We start from the raw sequence: 22,652 nt of genomic DNA on the forward strand, positions 1-22,652 counted from the left end.
ACTGATTCTGCAATGTCTCAAGCGATGTTAAATTGGACCCTGGGGCCCAGAGCGGGGCAGCATAACAGAGGGTGGAAACCACTTTTGCGTGGTATACCTTCAATGCAGAAGGGATGTGGGAGGCTCCGTCGGCCGCAAAAAATTGGAGTAGAGTATAAAGTATTGTTTTCCCTTTGTTTAGTAAATACTGTATCTGTGGCTTCCAGCTTAGGTTGTAGTGAAAAAAGACTCCCAGGTATTTAAATTTGAAAACCTGTTCTAATTGGACTCCATCTAACTTCCAGCTGTAAGTTTTCCGAGACCTGGTAAAGACCAGGACTTTAGATTTCCCATGATTAATTGTCAGATGGTTGAGTTTGCAATAAGCCGCAAAAATCTTTAGAGCTCTGCATAAACCGACTCTAGAGTAGGAAAGGATCGCTGCATCGTCGGCATATAGGAGCAGAGGGCAGCGGAAATCAGCTAGGCGGGGGGCATGAATGTTGGCTTGAGACTCATTCAGAAAGAGCTTCATATCGCTAATAAACAAGTTAAAGAGGAGTGGGGCCAAAATGCAGCCTTGGCGCACACCTCTATTTATTGGGACCTCGTTGGATAGGTTTCCCGCCGGTGTGAGTCTCACTCTAGCTGACGACCCATGGTGTAATTGAGTTATAAGCCATAACAGCCTTCTATCTATGCCCCATCTCTCTAGTTTCTTCCATAGACAGTTTCTTGGGATACTGTCGAAGGCGGCCTTTAGGTCTATGAAAGCGACACATAGGCGCTCCCGGCTCGGGGCAGAATATTTTCTGGCAAGATGATACATAATTACCATATGGTCAGTGGTCGAATAACTGTTCCTAAAGCCCGCTTGCTCATGGCCAATCAAATTTGAGTCGTTTGCCCAATGGGATAGCTTAGATAGCAAAAATTTTGCATAGATTTTCCCGATGATAGACAAAAGGCTGATGTTCCAATAGTTCTCCGGGTCAGCAGGGGGACCCTTTTTATGGACTGGCACGATCACGGCCTCCTTCCATGACCTAGGGATAAGCCCCTTAGAATTAATTGCATCAAAGACTTTGGCCAGGATTTCAGCCCACCACCTCGGTTGCGCAACAATAGCCTCAGCAGGGACTAGATCCGGCCCGGGGGCTTTGCCCGTTTTCAGATCTAATATCAAGTTCATGATCAGGTCTGGGTCGGTAGAGGGCCACAGAGGTAGATGGTCGGCTTGGAATTCTGTGGATGAGTTGGATTCCTCTGCCAAGGAGAAATATTTACTCAAGAATTGTTCCCATGTGGGCGCAGGGATAATCGTCAATGGGTACTTCCTTCCTCTTTTGTTTATCAAAGCCCAAAATTTCTGTGGTCTGCAGGATCTAGAAGCCGCAATCAAGGCTCGCCAACGCTTTAAATACCACTCACGTTTGGCCAGCTTTAAAGTCTGTCTGTATGTTCTTTTGGCTTGTAAGTAGGAGGATGGTAGAGCCTGGGCATTAGAGTTTTTATATTCATTATAGATGGAACGAAGAAGGGATCTTGCTTGTTTACAAGAGGTGTTAAACCAAGGGGCCCCAGCACTGCAATGCGCTACTTTTGCCTTTTGAGGAGGTGATGTAAAAAAAGTGGTAAGGTTTGTTATAAGAAGGTTTAAAAGTTTCAAAACCAAATTGGAATCTTGTAAATCAGTAGTTATTTGAGGTAGATAGGCAGTGATTTCCCTGTGGAAAAAATCCTGGTATTTTTGGGCCACAGCCTCAGACCATTTGATCCCTCTTATTTTGATCGCTGATGAGGTTTCCAGAGGGACTGGGTGTTTATAGTCCTTCTGGCACCGGAACAATGACAAAGTGGTCACTATTGGGAGGTGATCACTAAAATGTTGGTTTTCAACTTGGAAGGAAAGTACATTAACGGCCAAATTTGCGGAGATCAAGAAGTAATCGATAACACTGTTAGATGCTAGTCCCAGGTGAGTGAACTCCCCCGGTATATCGGGGGGGGGGGGAGGTGCCGTTCAAGAATACTAAATTCAGGCGAATGGCCATTTGGTGATGCTGGTGTCACTGTTGCTTCCTGGGATGGTGTGGAAATGGGGCGGGGCCAATCCAGGGCTCCTGCTGGTGCAATCATGCAGCCCTGACCTTGCTGTCACCTGCCCTTGCCTCGTCCTGGTAAGTGTCAGTGATGCCAGCATTGTAGATGTTGAATAATATTGGGACAGGGTATAGCACTGGCTCCCAGAAGCCAATGGGCATGGAGCGGAACAGTATTGGTACAACCTTTACCTAGGAAAGACAGGAGCCAGCACATAATGGCTCCTCCTGGCTGCATGCTGCCCAGGTGTTTCACAAGGTTACCATGGTTGATAATATTGAAAGGGTCATACTCCTCCTGCCTAACTGCTGGTATAGGCCATCTACCAGGGCAACCAAGACAATTTCATGCCTCACTTGCACTATATATTTAAAGCAGTGTCAGGTCACTTTCAATGGGCGTGGTTTCCCCAAAAGAATTTTGGAAGCTGTAGTTGTTGTTTTTTAAAGGGCTGGGAATTGTTAGGAGACCCCTATTCCAACCACAGCTACAGTTCTCAGAATGGTTTCACAGCCAATCCCTCACTTCAGGGTACTCAGGGAGCTGTAGCTCTGTGAGGGGAATCAATTTGTTTTTAAACTGCATATATCCAAGCTGAATTAGGCTTGTTTAACTGCTTTTAATACTGAAATTTAAACAGTTGAAAGGTGGGCAATAAAGTTATTAACAAACAAACAAACAAACAAACAAACAGTTTTCTCAGAATGGAGATTTTGTACCTGTTCAGAGGCACTATATTCATTTTTTAAAACAAAAGTTGTCCTAGGATGGAGGAAGGATATTTGTGCCTGATCTGAGGTGTCAGTCTGGGGGTATTATTTTTTTTAAAAAAGCAATAAAAAGCAAATATTGCTATTCACAGAAGTGTCCAACCGCAGAAATATCAAGAAGGGAAATTGGCAATGTGGTGTTAACCCTTGGCATTGAAATGTGGAGAAGGCAAAAAAGCCAGTTAAAGGTGGTATGAGCTGGGGATGTATTAGCAAAAAACAAATTAAAAAATAAAATGCTTAGTCTTGTTTGAAGTTGATTAGCTTTGTATGCTCCAGTAACATAGTGCACATTTGACAACCTTATTTTCTAATGCCAGTTGTTATTGAACAAACAGATCCACTGGCTGTGCTGAAAAAATGTGCTGTAGGTATTAGGTAGGTAGGACTGTCTCACCAGAGTGGTGCATGCTCTAGTTATCTCTCGCTTGGACTACTGCAATGCGCTCTATGTGGGGCTCCCTTTGAAGGTGACCCAGAAACTACAACTAATACAGAATGCGGCAGCTAGACTGGTGACTGGGAGCGGCCACCGAGACCACATAACACCAGTCTCGAAAGACCTACATTGGCTCCCAGTACGTTTCCGAGCACAATTCAAAGTGTTGGTGCTGACCTTGAAAGCCCTAAACGGCCTTGGTCCAGTATACCTGAAGGAGCGTCTCCACCTCCATCGTTCTGCCTGGACCCTGAGGTCCAGCGCTTGAGGGCCTTCTGGCGGTTCCCTCCCTGCGAGAAGCCAAGCTACAGGGAACCAGGCAGAGGGCCTTCTTAGTAGTGGCGCCCGTCCTGTGGAACGCCCTCCCACCAGATGTCAAAGAGAACAACAACTACCAGACTTTTAGAAGACATCTGAAGGCAGCCTTGTTTAGGGAAGCTTTTAATGTTTGATGGACTACTGCATTTTAATAGTTTGTTGGAAGCCGTCGAGAGTGGCTGGGGAAACCCAGCCAGATGGGCAGGGAATGAGTGAGTGAGTGAGTGAGTGAGTGAATGAATGAATAAGGGTTGTGATGGATGGAATTAGATGTACTTTTGATATGCAATGTTAAAAATGAAACAAAACTCAGTGGTAGATCACTTGCTTAGTATTCAGAAGATCCCATGTTCAACCTTTGACACCTCCCAGTTAAAAGGATCAAGTAGCAGGTGGGGTGGAAGACCCCTGTCTGAGATGCTGGGAAACCACTCTCAGTCAGGGCTAGATTGACAAGACTTAGTGAAATAATAGGAAAGCTTGGAGCTGCTTTTTGGGTTTGTTGACAGTTTCCAAACCACAATAGGTTTTTTGCTTACTTTTGGAAATATTGTGTGCCAGAAGCTGCTGGAAGTTGGCCAGTGAATTAGGCCTGTGTTTATGCTGACTGAGTTTACTTCCCTTGAGACAATGTGACACCCAGTAAGCAGGGGCATAATGTTTGTGTAAACTCAGGCCATCTGTTGAATTAGAATCATAGAATAGAATCATAGAATCATAGAGTTGGAAGAGACCACAAGGGCCATCGAGTCCAACCCCCTGCCAAGCAGGAAACACCATCAGAGCACTCCTGACATATGGTTGTCAAGCCTCTGCTTAAAGACCTCCAAAGTAGGAGACTCCACCACACTCCTTGGCAGCAAATTCCACTGTCGAACAGCTCTTACTGTCAGGAAGTTCTTCCTAATGTTTAGGTGGAATCTTCTTTCTTGTAGTTTGGATCCATTGCTCCGTGTCCGCTTCTCCGGAGCAGCAGAAAACAACCTTTCTCCCTCCTCTATGTGACATCCTTTTATATATTTGAACATGGCTATCATATCACCCCTTAACCTCCTCTTCTCCAGGCTAAACATGCCCAGCTCCCTTAGCCGTTCCTCATAAGGCATCGTTTCCAGGCCTTTGACCATTTTGGTTGCCCTCCTCTGGACACGTTCCAGTTTGTCAGTGTCCTTCTTGAATTGTGGTGCCCAGAACTGGACACAGTACTCCAGGTGTGGTCTGACCAGAGCAGAATACAGTGGCACTATTACTTCCCTTGATCTAGATGCTATACTCCTATTGATGCAGCCCAGAATTGCATTGGCTTTTTTAGCTGCCGCGTCACACTGTTGGCTCATGTCAAGTTTGTGGTCAACCAAGACTCCTAGATCCTTTTCACATGTACTGCTCTCAAGCCAGGTGTCCCCCATCTTGTATTTGTGCCTCTCATTTTTTTTGCCCAAGTGCAATACTTTACATTTCTCCCTGTTAAAATTCATCTTGTTTATTTTTGCCCAGTTTTCTAATCTGTCAAGGTCGTTTTGAAGTGTGATCCTGTCCTCTGGGGTGTTAGCCACCCCTCCCAGTTTGGTGTCATCTGCAAATTTGATCAGGATGCCCTTGAGTCCATCATCCAAGTCGTTGATAAAGATGTTGAATAAGACCGGGCCCAAGACAGAACCCTGTGGCACCCCACTAGTCACTCTTTTCCAGGATGAAGAGGAACCATTGATGAGCACCCTTTGGGTTCGGTCAGCCAGCCAGTTACAAATCCACTGAGTGGTAGCATAGTCAAGACCGCATTTTACCAGCTTCTTTACAAGAATATCATGGGGCACCTTGTCAAATGCCTTGCTGAAATCAAGGTAGGCTACATCCACTGCGTTCCCTTCATCTACCAGGCTTGTAATTCTGTCAAAAAACGAGATCAGGTTAGTCTGACATGACTTATTTTTCAGAAATCCATGCTGACTATTGGTGATCACAGCATTCCTTTCTAGGTGCTCACAGACTGTTTGCTTAATGATCTGCTCCAGAATCTTCCCTGGTATTGATGTCAGACTGACTGGGCGGTAATTATTTGGGTCCTCTCTTTCCCCCTTTTTGAAAATAGGGACAACATTTGCCCTCCTCCAGTCTGCCGGGACTTCGCCTGTTCTCCAGGAATTCTCAAAGATGACTGCCAGTGGTTCTGAGATCACATCTGCCAGTTCTTTTAATACTCTTGGATGCAGTTCATCTGGCCCTGGAGACTTGAATACATCTAAACTAGCCAAATATTCTTGTACTATCTCCTTAGTTATTCTGGGCTGTGTTTCCTTTGCTGAATCATTTGCTCCAAATTCTTCAGGTCGGGCATTGTTTTCTTTATCGGAGAAGACTGAGGCAAAGAAGGCATTGAGTAGTTCAGCCCTTTCTGTGTCCCCTGTTTGCATTTCACCATCTTCTCCTCTGAGTGACCCCATTGTTTCTTTGTTCTTCCTTTTGCTACGAACATACCCATAAAAGCCTTTTTTGTTGCTTTTAACCTCTCTAGCAAGCCTGAGTTCATTCTGTGCTTTAGCTTTTCTGACTTTGTGTCTACACGTGCTGGCTATTTGTTTGAATTCCTCTTTGGTGGTTTCCCCCCTTTTCCATTTTTTGTACACATCCTTTTTTAATCTTAATTCAGTTAAAAGTTCTTTAGATAGCCACCCTGGCTTCTTTAGGCACCTTCCATGTTTCCGTCTCATTGGTATTGCCTGACGTTGTGCTTTTAGTATCTCCCTCTTAACAAACTCCCAGCCATCATGAACTCCCTTTCCTTTTAGTATTGTTGTCCATGGGATCTCACCCAGCACTTCCCTAAGTTTTATGAAGTCGGCTTTCTTAAAGTCAAGAAATTGAGTCCTAGTATGCTTGGCTACTCCTTTCCGCTGTATAGTAAACTTCAGAAGAGCATGATCACTCGCGCCTAATGATCCTTCCACTTCTACCCCACTAACCAGGTCATCAACATTGGTTAGGACCAGATCTAAAATGGCTGTTCCTCTTGTTGCTTCTCCCACTTTCTGGACAATGAAGTTGTCTGCAAGGCCAGTGAGGAATCTGTTTGACCTTATGCTCTTGGCTGAGTTTGACGTCCAACAAATATCTGGGTAATTGAAGTCCCCCATTACTACTATCTCCCTTCCTTTTGCATGCTTGGCCATCTGTTCCAGGAAGGCATCATCTATGTCCTCCGTTTGGCTTGGGGGTCTATAGTAAACTCCCACAATGAGGTCTCTGTTATTCTTCTCTCCCTTAATTTTGACCCAAATGCTCTCACTTTGGCTTTGAGGATCTAAATCTTGGATCTCTTCACAGGTATACACATCCCTGACATATAACGCCACTCCTCCTCCTTTCTTGTCTGGTCTGTTTCTCTGAAATAGATTGTATCCCCCCATTATTACATTCCAATCGTGGGACTTATCCCACCAGGTTTCAGTGATGCCTATTATGTCATATTTAGTTTGCTGTACCAAGAGCTCAAGCTCATCTTGTTTATTTCCCATGCTTTGCGCATTAGTGTACAGACATTGAAGTCCATTAATCATTCCCCCGTGTCTCTTATTTAAGGATTTTTTCCTCCCACCACTAGGTCCGCGTGCTGTTTGCTCCATTTGGTCTATGACATTTGGATGATCATCTTCATTAATTGAGAGACTCCTACCTTCAGGAGCACTGTCTCGATAAATGCATTTTCCTTATTTACTTACTTAGCCTTCAGGTATCTGCTTTCATAGACGGCAGTGCACATCCTCTTGAAGTCAGTAGTAAAACTGTTGATTGTAATTAATTCGGAGGCTTACCTTTTTTTTTTTTGATCTTGTGTGGGGGTTTCTGGGGGCATTTGCTCATTTTATTCCCAATTAACCTTCTCTTTCTATCAATCTTAGGTGGCATTCTCCCTCATGTCTCTCCTAACAGCATAGGTCTATGAAAGGAGCAAAGAAATAGTTTCCTACCAAAGAGATTTTTTACCATAGCATCTTATTCCACCTTCTGGTGGTCTGCTGGATGTTGTTGGGTTTCCATCAGCCCAGGTCAGCATAGCCCATGGGCAGGGCTTATGGCAGTTGTAGTCCAGCAACATCAGAAACAAAGAAACCTCAGACCATCTTTGCTCAGTATCGTTTACATTGACTAGTAGTGGCTCTCTTGAATTTCAGACAGGGGTCTCTTCTGGTCCTGTCTTTAGGTGCTGGGAATTTAAACTGGGACCTTCATGCAAAACAGATGCCCTACCACTTGGGTGGCAGGGGCACAGGTTCCCAACTCCTGGTCTACAGGGAAGGAGCCTATATATGTTTGCACCTATGCATGGGTGCCAGGAGTGGGGCTAGTTAGCGTACATGAGGTCAGGGCTGAGACTAGTTGGTGTGGCCCTGCTCCTATGTTGGTAGAATGCATGAGCAGTTTGGCTGAGCAGGGCTTTAGTTTTGAGTCATTGAGTGTTGAGTGATCAAAGTACATACATACATCGCTCCACTTCAGGTGCCCACCAGAAAAGTGAGAATATAAATAATGTAACCCACAGGAGGAGTATTAGCAAACCAAGATAAAGGTGATTAAGTCCTCTGTATTGAAACTAGTGTACGAAACTATTAATGGCAAACATCTGCATCCTTGGAGACATGCAAAGTGGCCCTACATTGGGTGTTCATGACAGAGGAGTTGTTATTTAGCATTAAGAGCTTCACAGTTAAGTACACATGAGTTCATGCATCTCTGGGATGTTAAAAGCAAAACCAATGAGATGTAACATCAAAGTGTGCCTCATCTCTGCCTTACAACTTTTACCAAGTGCCAGATGTTTTACAACACCTTGATTCTAATAGGACCACCAGTGTCAGATGAGAATTGCTTGCCGGTGGGGGAGAAATTCAGCTTATGTGCCATGAATTTTCTATTGTTCATACTAAGCCTCATAACAGTGCCTGACTGCCTCTTTTTGTGTCCTTGTTCAGATATACCTGCGAAACACAGACTTATATACCGTGGAGGCCAACAATGCACGGCAGCTGGTAGAAAGTGCAGCCCGAGAAATTGAAAAACTTCTGAGTAACAGATCAACAGCATTGGTGGTTTGTATAGACTGGTTATTTTCTTGTTTATATTTCTGAATTGTTGTTTAATGTAACTTTGCCCCCTTGAGTCTTCATGTTCAGTTGATGAAGCATGTCTGTTGTTTGTTTTTTTCCTGTGAAATCCTGGGCAGTGTTATCCTGATGTGTATAGGATGAGATATAGACAGAGTGATGACTTGGGACGTTATGATGGAAAATCCACTTCTTAGTTGGCTAGCAGAGGGCAGATGCTTAGGCTGTTGATTGACGGACTGGGGACCATTTGCCAGATGGCAAACAGGAGTATAAAGAGGTTGTTTGATACTCTTACATTGATGCTTGTGACATGGATATATTTTATGCTAATAAGAAATCTCAAAAACCTGTTAAAAAGACACACAACACTACAAAATAACTTGTATTGCATAAATACACAGTGGTGCAATGACAGACCATGGGTGAGAATCACAAGCAGTGTGAGACTTGCTCATGAACAAAAACAGCAGCAGCAACCCTATGCTAACAATGGGGATGGTTTTATCAAAGGATGCCATGGGAGTAATGGGTTACTACAGCCCACATCCAGTTTGGGACCCCATGGCTTCTATTAATCAATTTTCTTTAAAATCACACAGGATTTCTCTCACTCCACTGCAGCAGCCACACTAAAACCTATGCAGCTGTTTGAAATAGGTTTGGCCACCCATTGCCTTTCAGATGCGGATTGTTTAATGAACGCTGGGTGGGAATTTTTGAAATGATCTGAAACACCCTCAATAAAATATGCTCACTGGGATTATACCATCTAAAATGAATTGTCTTGTGAACTTTGATTGTGGCAGAAAATGCCTATGCAAGATATGCAGACTCCTAAACCAACTTTTCTATGACTCGTGAGTCTAGGTGGCTGTTTGAATGTCACCTGTAGGTCACAAAGCTCTTAGGAAAGTGGCGATGGAGCCAAGTGTAAGTGTGTGGATCCTGCAGGATTCTGCTTTCACCATGAACACTGGCGGAGGAAGCGGGGGTGGGGGGAGTGCACCGCCCCCAGAACCATGATCACGGTGGGGTGCCATCGTGACTGCGCCCCTGCAGGCGGTGTACCATGCCCCCAGGATGTGTGCCAAGCCCCTGGGTGCATGCCAAGCCCCCAGGATGTGTGCCAAGCCCCTGGGGTGCACGCCAGCCACACCCCCGCTTGCTCCCCCCCCCCCCCGGTGCTGGAGCATGAAGCTCTGCCACTGTCCATGGAGGTTGGAACTAGAAATCAGGAGACCTGGATCTCTATGCACCAGTCTGATCCTTTCCCCTTAAGTCATAATGCATTACTAGCTCTGAGCATTCAGATTGAACTTTGTGTGGCGATGGAGTAAACTCTGCTTGGTCAGGCTCAGAATTTTAGAAATCCAGATTCTTCCTGCCCCAGTTCAAAAAGAAGCTTATTGCTATTCTTACCTTCCTTCTGAGCTAAATCAATGCCTGCCATGTCACGTCGTTGTGAGCATGCTGGGATCTGATGTGTCCCTTCCAGAGACTGTCCAAAGCCTGGCTCTCTCCTACACACAACTTATCTGGCCTGCTGCTCCAGTGGCAATGGTGGAATGGAGCAAGGAAGGGAAGTCTTTCTGTCTGTGGCCTTCTTATATCTGGTGCCTGGTGCCTGGTGCCAGGTCTGTGAGGGAACTGCTTCTTCCACTTTTTTTGGAGCACCACTGAAAATAAATGGATGCATGGGGTGGGGAGGTTTGGAGGACTTACCTGCTTCTTAGCCTAAAATTCAAGCAAAAGAATTTCTGGGGCCATAAGGACCATCTTGGATTCCAGCAAGCATTCCAAGCCACCAAGACTCTTACTTCTGAGTCAGGAAACTGCACCATTAATCTTGTATACATGGCAGTGTCCTGAAGCCTTCAAAACCCTGCTGTTTTGCTCCTTGCTGCACATTCTTGTAAACTAATATTTCTTAATTTCTGATTTGGTAGTCTCTGTGGTTGCCCTATTAAGAGTGTTTTGTTTCTCATTCTGCTGTGGTCCAGTCTATTACGGCATGTTGTGCTTCCTGCATCTGATTTGCTAGCTGATTTCTTTATCATTACTAGGCTTCATCGTTTCTCGATGTGCTGCCCTACCCTGGGGTATTTTGTTATGCTTGTGATGCTCTCTTGTTATCTTCTGAACCTGAGTAGGTTCTTACAAGCTTCCTACCTGTATTTGTGTCTTTTAGGAGCTGCCTGCTTGGCTTACTGATTTTTCTAAGTGGCCATTGAGTGATGCACAGGTGTTCATATTTGAAATCCAGGCATGTGTGTATCTACAGTTACACTGTTGTCTCCTAAAGACTGGAATGACATGGCATGCTATTGTAACCATCACTAATCACTACATTGGGTATTATTGCTGGGAGCTGAAATGTCTCAAAGTGTTAATTAAGAGCAGAGTCCTAGAGGAGACATGATGCAAGAGAAGGACGTGGCCTGTAGTGTTGCCCTGAGGAAGATGTCAGTGAGTGACATCAACAGTTCATGTGCTAGCATAGCCAAGGGAACTGGCAGAGTAAATTATACTCCCTAGGCATTGCACAGAGACAAAGCCTGAGAATGATGAAAATAAACAAATATGAATGGTGATGACTTTCCCTAAATATAAAAGTAGTGGATTGCTTTATCAGGTTACAAAGAAAGAATGTAAATGAAAAGCAGTGCTTCCACAGTCAGCTATGCATATACCGTATTTTTCGCTCTATAACACGCACCCGACCATAACACGCACGTAGTTTCTAGAGGAGGAAAATCCGTAGGCATGCCACCCGTAGGCATTCCCTCCATAACACGCACAGACATTTCCCCTTACTTTTTAGGAGGAAAAAAGTGAGTGTTATGGTGCAAAAAATACGGTATATCCCTGTTCTCAGCAACTGTAATTCATATGATCAGTTTAGTCCACCATCATAGTACCTGTATATGCAAAGCTCAGAAAATTCCTTGTTTCAGAGTTACCATGCTTGTTTCTGCTTAATAATGTTAAATGAAATTCAGTTTCATTACAGTGCCTATTGCTCTGGTCACTTTATTTTCAGAACAACTAGCTAGTTTCAGAAATGACTGGCTCATTGGTAAGGGGGAAGGGTCAGAACTCAATGGCAAAAGGTTGAATAAACCTTCCCAGTCACTCAGGTCATCTGCAGAGACCTGAGCGGATGGGGCCTTTTCAGTAGTAGCGTTGAATTCCCACCCCAGATGAACTTGTCTTGTTCTGTCCCAGTTATCTTTTAGATTGTTCTGTTCTGGAGTTGTGGTGTACTGCCTGCTAGGTTTCGTGGTCCGAGTTCTTGTGGATTATTGGTGCTGCACATGCTGCTGCTGTTTAGTTCGTGGTTGCTTTGATCTATGAAATTACTTTTATTGTGGTACTTTAAATTGTGCTGTAGGTCTGCTGTGATAAGTCTGGTGGAACAAAAGGCAGGGTATACATATTTTAAATAAATAATTCCAGGCCTCAATTTCTGATATGTCAAGTTAGAGCAGATTTTAAGGCAGCAGTAGTGGAAAATAGAATCCTAGAATTGTAAAGGGTCACTGAGTCCAACCCCCTGCAACGCAGGAATCTCAAGTAAAGCATCCATGACAGATGGCATAAGAGCTGCTGACAGTTGGCCGTGGTTGGGGAACCTGTGGTCTTCTGGATGTTGGACTCCCATCAGCCCCAGCCAGCATGGCCAGAGTTCTGGAATGATGGGAGTTTGAGTCCAGCACCATCTGGAAGGTCACAGATTCCCCCATCTTTGGAAGGCAAGTAAATCTAATCTAAGTCTAATTCAAGACTGAATCATACAACTCTTTTTCTGCTTTTGGTCAAAGGCCTGGAAATGATGCCTTATGAGGAACGGCTAAGGGAGCTGGGCATGTTTAGCCTGGAGAAGAGGAGGTTAAGGGGTGATATGATAGCCATGTTCAAATATATAAAAGGATGTCACATAGAGGAGGGAGAAAGGTTGTTTTCTGCTGCTCCGGAGAAGCGGACACGGAGCAATGGATCCAAACTACAAGAAAGAAGATTCCACCTAAACATTAGGAAGAACTTCCTGACAGTAAGAGCTGTTCGACAGTGGAATTTGCTGCCAAGGAGTGTGGTGGAGTCTCCTACTTTGGAGGTCTTTAAGCAGAGGCTTGACAACCATATGTCAGGAGTGCTCTGATGGTGTTTCCTGCTTGGCAGGGGGTTGGACTCGATGGCCCTTGTGGTCTCTTCCAACTCTATGATTCTATGATTCTATGATTCTATGATTCTGTAAACATAAACAGACAAATAAAATAGAATTAAAAAACAGTCCTTTGTTAGCCAGGTTGGGATTTCTCTTTTATTTCACAGTTAATGAACCCTCAACTCAGCTGGTTGAATTGAATATGGAAATTCTCATGCAAAAATCAGCTTGAATGAGCAATGGAGCATCTGAAATGGGGGCACATGGAAGATTAAATATCAGTTTCAGGTAGTAGGGGCAGTTTCAGGGCAATGTGAGCAGTGCATTCGTACTGGGTGCCCAGCTGCGGAGGGCGCTTCTCACAGCCTGGTAAGAGCTTGCCCGGTTTCAGGAAGGTTGTGAGAGGGTCCTAGAGTCCTCCTTCCCAAAGCTAGGCAAGTGCTTACTGGGTTTTAGGAAGGAGGTGAGAGAGCTCTAGGACCCTTCCAGAGCCTTGCACCTCCTTCCAAAAGCCCAGCTTAAGCGGTGCTGTGAGGGCTGCAAGGAGGGTGTCAAATGGCCCTGCCACACTGTGGCATATTACCAAGGTCCACTCCTGGTAGGAGGTGCTGCAGAACCAGAAGTCTCTGCTCACAGAAGATAATCTGAGAAGGCTAGGCTCAAGGTAGCCACAAATTTTGGATGGTTGCCAAGGGCAGTTGTGTTGGCCAGGGCTGATGGGAGTTGGAGTCCTACAGCATGGGTTTTGCATCCCTGAGTTAGGGCCTCAAAGGGCATCCTCAGCATCTGCTCATGGCCTTTGTATCTCATCTACTATAGAGGCTTAGAGGAGTCCTCACCTGGAAGGTAGCTAGTTCATGGCAAACGCTTGGTGACATTCAGATGAAAGACTGCTTTTTGTTTATTAAAATAAAATGTGGTATCTATCTGTAATCTCTTACACAATGAACCAAACTGAAAATTGGAGAAACTGAACACATGCTTTGAATGTTAACAACCCCCCCTTTTTTTGCTCAAATTGAGAGTAAGATGAGAGCATGGGATGTACAGCAGTTGTCAAAGACAGCCGTGAAGCCATGGCCCAGTCACAGAGGATTAACATAGGTCAGTCATGGCTTTCATTTTAATTATGTTAACTGCAGTGAAAAACAGTAAATTGGTACTTCAGTGCTCTGACCTGCTGGGAGCTTTGCACAGGGCATAGATGGAGTTCCCAGAAGTGGGAAAGCAGGATTGCACTCTCAAAGCTATCAAACTGGAAGATTTAGCCAAGGTCAGAGGGAAATTCCAGCATCCTGTTTAGTGGTTCAGAGCCACTCTTTGCCTTGTTAAAAGTATCCTCTTTAGCCTGTTTTCACAATGAAATATTTTAAGTGGCTTACAAGAATAAAGGACAATCCATAAATGCTAGATTCACATATACAGTATGCCCCAAAGAGAGGTTTGGAGCCTAAAAGGCTTCTATTAATGTTCTGAGAGCAATAAAACACATGTGTAGCAAAATTGCAGAAGTAGAAATGACAGAGGTTGCATTCTCTACTCTTCTGAATGCTTCTGTTTTTGTGTTTTTATGGATATGACATATTTGCAAGCATATCTTTCAAAGGTTACACAAGATGCAGCTCTTACTCTTAGTCCAGGAAGCACAGTTCCAGGATTTAACAGAACATATATCAATAATAACCAAATTTATTGAGCATTACCTGCCATGAGCCTGCCAGTGAACATGGTCTGCACAAGATCGCTGGCCAATCAAGCAAGGCTTAGAGTTGGGAACTAGATGGATCAAGCAACTGGTTTCTAGCGTATCTATGTCACTATGTCAGGTGTCAGAATGTGGCTCAAGAACAGTCGGAGTCAGGATAGATTTCCATGGAATTGCATTATGTGAAGCAAGACAGTAGTACCTAAGTATGCAGTGTGACTAAAGAAGAAAAATGAGCATGAAGAAATAATGCAGGAGTAGAAAGGAAAGAGAAGTCATGCAGAATGCTTGTTCAAGGCAGGAAGGAGGCAAGAGCAACTTGAATTGTGAGAGAGAATTCCTGAAAACCACATCATCAGATCAGCAGCTGGTATGTTGCACCTATTTTGTTTTCCTCTTGTAGGGTCTGTGAATTTCAGACCAGCACACCATGTACCTATTCAGAGCTTTGTGGTGAATTGGGCTTTCATAGCAAAAATGTGTTGCCACCATTCCTTGCTAAATAAAGTCTGCTGCCGTCTTCTTGCTCAAGTTCTTAGCTTGCCATCCTCATTGGCACAGAAGGAATCTTGCACATGCTCCACAGCACCAGTGTGGATCTGGTGCCAATGTGTGCCTTATTCGGTGTATGATGTTGTAATGTAGATTTGTGGAGAAGACTCAGGATGAGTGTTTAAATCCTGATATGCCCACCAATGCAACACAAATTTCTAGGGTTTGGGGGCTCCCCTCAAAAAACTTATAACAGTATATTTTTATACACACCAGCTAGATACTGGAGGCATTCTAGAGAATGAATTGTAATTTTGGTTTAGTCTGGTAGCCTTGCATCTCAGTTTCCAAACAAATGAATTAAAGCACTTGAGTGAAAGGGTTGTTGGTAAGAGGCTGGGAGCGGTACTTGGACCCCTGTATACCCAATGATGCCATCACTAATGTGACAAGGTCTAAACTTTGGAATGGGCTCAGAAATAATAGGATTTTATTTTCTGATTTCATTTTAAGTAAATCGTTAATATTTTAGCCTGTTCTCAGCTGTGGCTATGGGTGGACACCTCACCCACTCACTGCTCTGAACACTATCTAAAGCAATATATGAATGTCAAGCATTATTAAGACTTATTGCTGTCAAAACTCAGCACTGTACAAACGTTTTAAAAAGGGCAAGCATTACCCACTGGGTTACAGTTGAATAAAGAAGGGGAAGGAAGAAAACTAGCAGGCAAGCAAAAACAGAATCTATGCTTCAAATCTCCAAAGAATTAATGAACCTGTTCATCATTCTAGTGAATTTCTTAGTGCTGTCAACTAGCCTAATATCTAATAAATAAACCAGACTCCCCAAACCCTCTATATTCATTAAGAACTGTGTCTATGATCAGCATACAAAACAGCGTCCCAGACTACTGGTATGGTGACAGACTGGGTGGTTTCTAACAGCCGCATGTCAGCGATGAGCTGAGATTGTTACTGGCCTTTGTGGTTCAGTTACAGCTCACAGATGCCAGGACGTCTGTCTTGTCTGCTGGTGACGCTCACAGCAACTGGCAGCATGCAGCAAAGCTGTGCTGTCACGGAGTGCCCCTTCTGTCTGTAGCCCTCGTGGCATTAGCTAGCTGACATCAGCAGGGCCTAGTTAGAAGAGAGAACCAGGTGGCTTGCTCCCGCTGCCGCCGCCGCCTTCTTTTAAACAGTGACTACTTTGCCATTATCCATGTGATGAGGCTGCAACTGGCATAGCTAGTCTGCCTAGAAACCAATTAACTGACTTAGCCTGGGGACTCTTTTGGCAGATACTCAGTTCTCCTTCTCGTGGAGTGGAGTGGAGACTGCCTGCCACGTGAAGAATTGCTACTCCCACATTGTCTCGATTGGCTCATAAACTACATCCAAGGAGGCTTGTGGCAGAGAGGCCTGGCTCCTCAGCCCAGGAGACGTTTTATCAGCAGCAATTGGAAGAGGGAGGAGGGTTGCTTGCTTCCCTGGTTGAGTGGAATCTGAGCATATGTGCAGGACATAAATCCTGGGAAGACTTCTGTTTGTGTGAGAAGTACTGAAGGCCTTCTCACACACTGGGCAGTGACAAACTCATATTAATACACCAAACAGGTATTAAATGGTGGCCATTAACGGTTCCCCCAGGAGTGTATTTCTGCTCCCTGGTTCCTACAGGCAAGGGTGTGAATTCCCTTCCTTTGGCTTCCAGCTGCAGTCTTCTGGTGGAAATACCTCAGTAGCTATCATTGTACAGGATGCAAGCTCTAATTGGTAGGTAAAGGACCCCTGGGCAGTTAAGTCCAATCAAAGGCAACTATGGGGCTGCAGCGCTCATCTCGCTTTCAGGCCGAGGGAGCCGGCGTTTGTCCGCAGACAGCTTTCCAGGTCATGTGGCCAGCATGACTAAACTGCTTCTGGCACAATGGGACACTGCGGCGAGTGTCAGAGCGCACAGAAATGCAGTTTACCTTCCTGCCACAGTGGTACTTATTTATTTACTTGCACTGGTGTGCTTTCGAACTGCTAGGTTGGCAGGAGCTGGGACAAAGCAACGGCAGCGCACCCTGTTGCATGGATTTGAACCGCTGACCTTCCGATCGGCAAGCCCAAGAGGCTCAGTGGTTTAGATCACAGTGCCACCAGCACTTAAGTCGCCATACTATCCTATTAAATGGCGTTCTGTATTTTGCTAAATGTCATTCAGTCTAGGCTAACCCAATTATTTGGTGCTGTGCGTGCAGAAAGACTGAGCTCAACAGTGACCTTTCACTTTATTTACAGCTTCTTGTCAAACACACATCCTCCTCTGCATGCTTGAATTAAAAACTACACACACATAGTTTCAACTAATCAGACTGTATGCTATGTATAGTATCGGAAGCATAATGATTAGTACCAAATCATAGCAAAATCTATCTAATATTTTCTCTCATCTGTTGAGCCCGCCAATGAAACCTGCCAAAAGAATGTAGTATGTATCTTCCATGCCCCCTAAATGTAGAAGGGTTGGGGGGAACCCAGAATAGGTTTAGGGGGTATGTGGGTAGAGGAGAGGGGGGAAGCCCCACTGTGCAAGCCGGCCTCATTCCCTGTGTGCCTATTCCCTGTGTGTTGAATTCCACCCAAAGTCTTTTGGAAGAAAAGCAGGATTGAAGTGTGTTAGATAAACAATTCTCCCCTACATAAAACTGGGATTTTAGAAAATCCAACTGGATTGTTAGTAGCAGGCTGAGAAGCTCTCATTTGTTAATGGGGCACTTGCTGAGGTACAGCAATCCTGTTTAAAAAGAGAAGATTATAAATATGGGATTCTTCGGCCTCTGATCTCCCCCCCCCCCCATCCTGAGAAACGCACATGGTTGCTAGGAGAGGGATCTGTTGTCAGGACTAGCTCCCATCTCAGCTTGGCTGCATCTGTGCTGGGATAGTTGTCATGACAACCATGTCTTTCTGTACCCTGTCTAGCTTGATCCCAGTCTTCCAACAGCTACATAAGAGGTTTCTGGCAGGCTGGTCAACAGTTGCTCTTGCTCTGTGCCCCTGTCTCTCATTGCTTGCTATCTCTAGGCAGCACCAACAATTTGGTTTGGTTTTCTGTTTCTGAAGAGACGGTTTGGTTTGGTCCACTTTCTAGGCCTGTCTAGACCAAGGGTTTTCAAGCTTTCTATGGGTGACTCTGGACTGTCCGTGTTTTTCAGGAGGGATTCAAGTGCATACTAAAACTTTAGGTGCTCTGTCTTTCTAGTGCAGCAAATTCACTTAAAAACAACACAGACTTTTATTGCTGTTATAGGGTGAATCACCCTGATATGGGAGCCACAGATCAGGGCTACAGGGAGGACTGGGGAGTCCCTGCACAGTTCTAGTTTGTCCATAATCATAGCCTCCCAAATGTTATCAATCCTCTTCTGTTTAGATGGTTGCTTTGGAGATTTCCATTGCATGCTACACACAGCCATTCCTATAAACCATTGTTTAAGACATTATTGATGTAGGAAGCCAGATTCATTTGGTTCAGAACAATAGGAAAACATAAATTTAGGCCTTACTGGAGTTGGAGTTGACATCCATCATGAGAGGCAATAGAGTGTGCCTTTGGAGGTGAAGTCAGACCGCTGGAGAACCACAGCACCTACTGTGGCTGCAGAGACCAGTGACTCATAACTGTTGCCTCCCGCGTTGTTTTTGCTGCATTAATAGTGACCTCTCCGGGGCACAAGCCTGGGCAGTGTCCTGGGCTATTCAGACGACAGTACCTTCCTCTCAGCTTCACAGATGCGGTCCAAAGAAAAGCAGAGCAATACATTTGGTACCAGCAGGAGGGGTACAAGAGGCAATCCAACCATCTTAGGATTTTTGTAGGGTTTACTCCTTAGCCCAGGCATAGGCAAACTCGGCCCTCCATATGTTTTGGGTCTACAACTCCCATCATCCCTGACCACTGGTTCTGTTAGCTAGGGATCATGGTAGTTGTAGTCCCAAAACATCTGGAGGGCCGAGTTTGCCTATGCCTGCCTTAGCCTTCCATTCTCCCGAAAATGTGCCACAAGGCAATGGGTACAGAGTTTTCCTCGCGATTTACTCCCAAAGCCTTTCTCATGAAATGAGTACAGTGTAGACGCATGGCAGTGGAGGTTTAGGATCAGAGTTTTCCTTATCCTAGATGGGCTACAAGTTGCACTAGTATGGCCTAAACTGTAGCATTGTTTTGTTTGTATAACCCAGGGATAGTCAACATGGTGCTGTTGGACTACAGCTCCCATTTTCCTTGGCCATTCACCCTGGGGACTGGGCCTGATGAGATTTGAAGTGCAGCAACATATGGAGGACCCCACATTGACTGCCCTATTTCAACCTGTTATGCTCTGAAGTATGCTTCTGCGATACAAAAATACAATAGAACCTCTACTTACATCCCACTCTATTTAGGCCCATTCCAAGTCACGACCACAGCAAACCCGGAAGTAAACACTGAGTTTGCCACGATTCTTGCATGCGCAGAAGCGGGCTGCTGCCAAATGCGTCTGTGCACAATGGTGCTTCTACCAGCGACCCATTTCGCCATAAGGACGGGCCTCTGGAACGGATTGTGGTCGTGAGTAGAGGTTCCACTGTATGTGTTTTGTTAAGCCTCCAGAAACATTACAGCTTTTAAATATTTTTTTTGTTAGCAATAGAAGGTTTGTTAGTGTGGAGGTGCTGGGGGAAGATGGCTTGTGAAATGTGGCATGTATATAGTCGAGCTTTTCTCAACTTGTTCTATATGGTTTCTTTCCATTTGCCTTGCTCTGAGCTTATTAAAATGGATAATGTCAAAGCTTGCTAAGCTGTATTAATAGTAGGTAACTGGTTATGCATGTATGTTAAGGTTACCAGATGTCCCCGTTTCCCGGGGACAGTCCCCAGATTTACAGATCAGTCCCCATACAAAATCCATTGAAGTTGAAAAGTGTCCCCGGATTCATTGAAAAAAAATCTGGTAACCTTAATATGTGTGCCTTTAAATATTGGTTCACATGTATGTGCTGCATACATTTTGAGAAAGTAAACCATAAAGGTAAATTATTGTGTGTATACATGTCTTGCTTTGGATTATGTTCAGGCTGTTGATCTTCATCCTACATTAAATATAGATTCTTCTCAATATCTTTTTTTAGTCAAACAGGAGTGAGTCATGATCTTGACCTTCTGAATCAGAGGTCCATAGCAATATAGAGATGATATTTAGTACCCTTTTGAAATTAAAAAAAAAAATCTTATCAGCTAGCTTATTGCAGTAAGAGCTCTTCAGGGACTGTTTACAATTAATAACTGAGAGGATATTGACCAAGAAAGGTTTGAGGCAATCTCTGTTGCAGTGATGTCAGTGGCAAACGTTTTGCTGATCTGAATGGGTTGGAGCCTCTGTTGGCAATGTGAGAGAAAATCAAGTGACAGATATCTATTACTTGTTCCTATTATATCACTTTCCTCATGTTTATTCAATAACAAATGTTAGTCTTTAACATGTCATAAAACTCTTTGTTGTGTTGAGACTCAGAAACTTTGGAGAGGAGGCAAGTTAGAAATCTTACACAATTGGCCGCTTTGTCTGGATGCCAACTTTAGGTCCTCTCCAGGCCTGTGGTTTTGTACACGGGGAAATAACAGCATAAGAAGAGCATTCTGGATCAGGCCAGTGGCCCGTCTAGTCCAGCAACCTGGGAAACCAGCAAGCAAGAATTGAGCACAAGGGACCTCTCCTGTCCTGGGGTTTCCAGCAAGTGGCACTCAGAAGCATTGGAAGCTGAGCATAGCCATCCTGGCTAGTAGCCCTTGATGGACTTCTTCTCCTCCATGAACTTGTCTAATCCTCTTTTCAAGCCATGCTAGATTCTTTCTAGAAATGTACTTAAGACTGTATGAAGATTGGACTTTTTCACTAGGAAAAGATGGTGGAAAATTATTTTAATATACGTATGATCACAGCGGCGAGATTGTTATATACAAAGATGGAAGGACTTACTATTTCCTACTATGGAAGACTGGCTATTGAAATTATTGGATTTGGCTGAAATGGCGAAGTTAACGTATTTAATTACAGGAAAATCACTGTTAGCATTTATTAATGTTTGGAATACCTTACAGATTTTTTGTGTGAAAAGGAAAATGAAGTTGTGATATCTAGGTTTGAAGACCGAAAAAAGGTTGGTTTCTGGAAAGTAGAAGAGTTGGATATTATTCTGGAACAAGGGTTTTGCACAAGTCCATATACAGTGTATAGCTGATAAACAGAGAATCAGAAGTCTGTTCTTTTTTTCTTTTTCTTTCTTCTTTTTTCTCTATTTTCATTTTTTCATTTTTTATGTTAAAAATGCTTGATACCTGAGGTTAACTTTTGTATATAATTTTTTCTTTGTTTTTCAAAAACTTTCATAAATAATAATAATAAGTTTTTACTTCCTTGCTTTCTATTCAGTGCTCTTGTTTCGCGGTGCTTTTCCTGTATCAGTGGCACTTGTGCTCTCTCTATTTCAAAGCGGGTTCACAAAATAATATCCAAGAGAGAGAGAACTTGTGTGCTTTGGACTCAGCTCCTTTCTTTCTCTCCAGAGGTAGATGTCGACTTCTCCATGATACCAGAAAGGAATCTGGATAATCTTAGCTAGTGGGGTCAGAGATGCATATACAGATCAGTTGGTATCATTTTCTCTTCCGTTTAGCTGCAGTTGCTTGATTATGTTTGCTTATCTGTATTGTTTCATAAAATGTTGTTTGGTTTAAGCTGTTCAATTAGATTAGCTTGTTTTGCACTGTTTTACACAATATTGCAAGGATTTGGTATTTTTTATTTATTTATTTCTCCCACTACTTATTTAGTCTATGGTATTTCTAACATGTTTTGAATTATTATACTTACTGTTAATTTCAGTGTTCGAAACTCCCATTATTCTAGGCACATTTTGCAACAGGGAATTTCATTAGCATGAGCAGTTTCTGAGCTCTGGGTGCAGTATTGTGCCTAAGATTTCATATTAAAACTACAGAGTGGAAGGAAAGGAGGTCCTTTTTCTGCCTCCCCACTTCCAGCTATTCTCTGAAGACTGGAGAAGAGATTCTCTTAAGAGTATTAGGCGGGTGGGCAGGGGAAGGACTAGACTATGTGAAAAATGAACATATTATTTTAGCTGAAGTTCCTTCAATTTCAGCTTTGTATTCTTGTTATTAAAAAGCGTGCCTATACATTCTGTTGTTGAGCCCATAGCCTAGGCTTAAGGTGCCATTTCGCTCCTAGCTTTCATATCTCAGTTTCTAACACTGGTTCATTTGATATGTGAGCTGCTTGGGGCACAGTCTTGTGGAAAAGCCACATACAAATAAACAGACAAGGAATTTCTGACAGGCTTCTACATTATAAGCCTGAAGTAAGATGGCTGAAAAATATACAGGACATTTCCTGGATTTTAGTCATTATGCTCACGAAGAAATCTCTCTGGCCATCTTTCTTCAAGGCAGTATATAAGACTCCAAGTAGAACATTCATATGGCACCTTCTTTCTTATAGATTGTTTCCCCTCCCTTGCAAGCTTTA

The 22,652-nt window shown here is 43.9% G+C and overlaps 1 protein-coding gene across 5 annotated transcripts in view; it reads left to right on the forward strand.

Annotated features, from left to right (window-relative positions):
* The window catches only part of CACNA2D1 (calcium voltage-gated channel auxiliary subunit alpha2delta 1), a 392,960-nt gene that overhangs the window by 88,133 nt on the left and 282,175 nt on the right, over positions 1-22,652 (forward strand). For all 5 annotated transcript variants that reach the window (XM_082239529.1, XM_082239530.1, XM_082239531.1 and 2 more), the window contains exon 3: positions 8,580-8,696. In XM_082239529.1, coding sequence (XP_082095655.1) covers positions 8,580-8,696 — 117 coding nt within the window. The remainder of the gene's footprint in view (positions 1-8,579; positions 8,697-22,652) is intronic.

Source organism: Podarcis vaucheri (genome assembly GCF_965113315.1).
Source record: "Podarcis vaucheri genome assembly, chromosome: 10".
Classification (NCBI taxonomy): Eukaryota; Metazoa; Chordata; class Lepidosauria; order Squamata; family Lacertidae; genus Podarcis; species Podarcis vaucheri.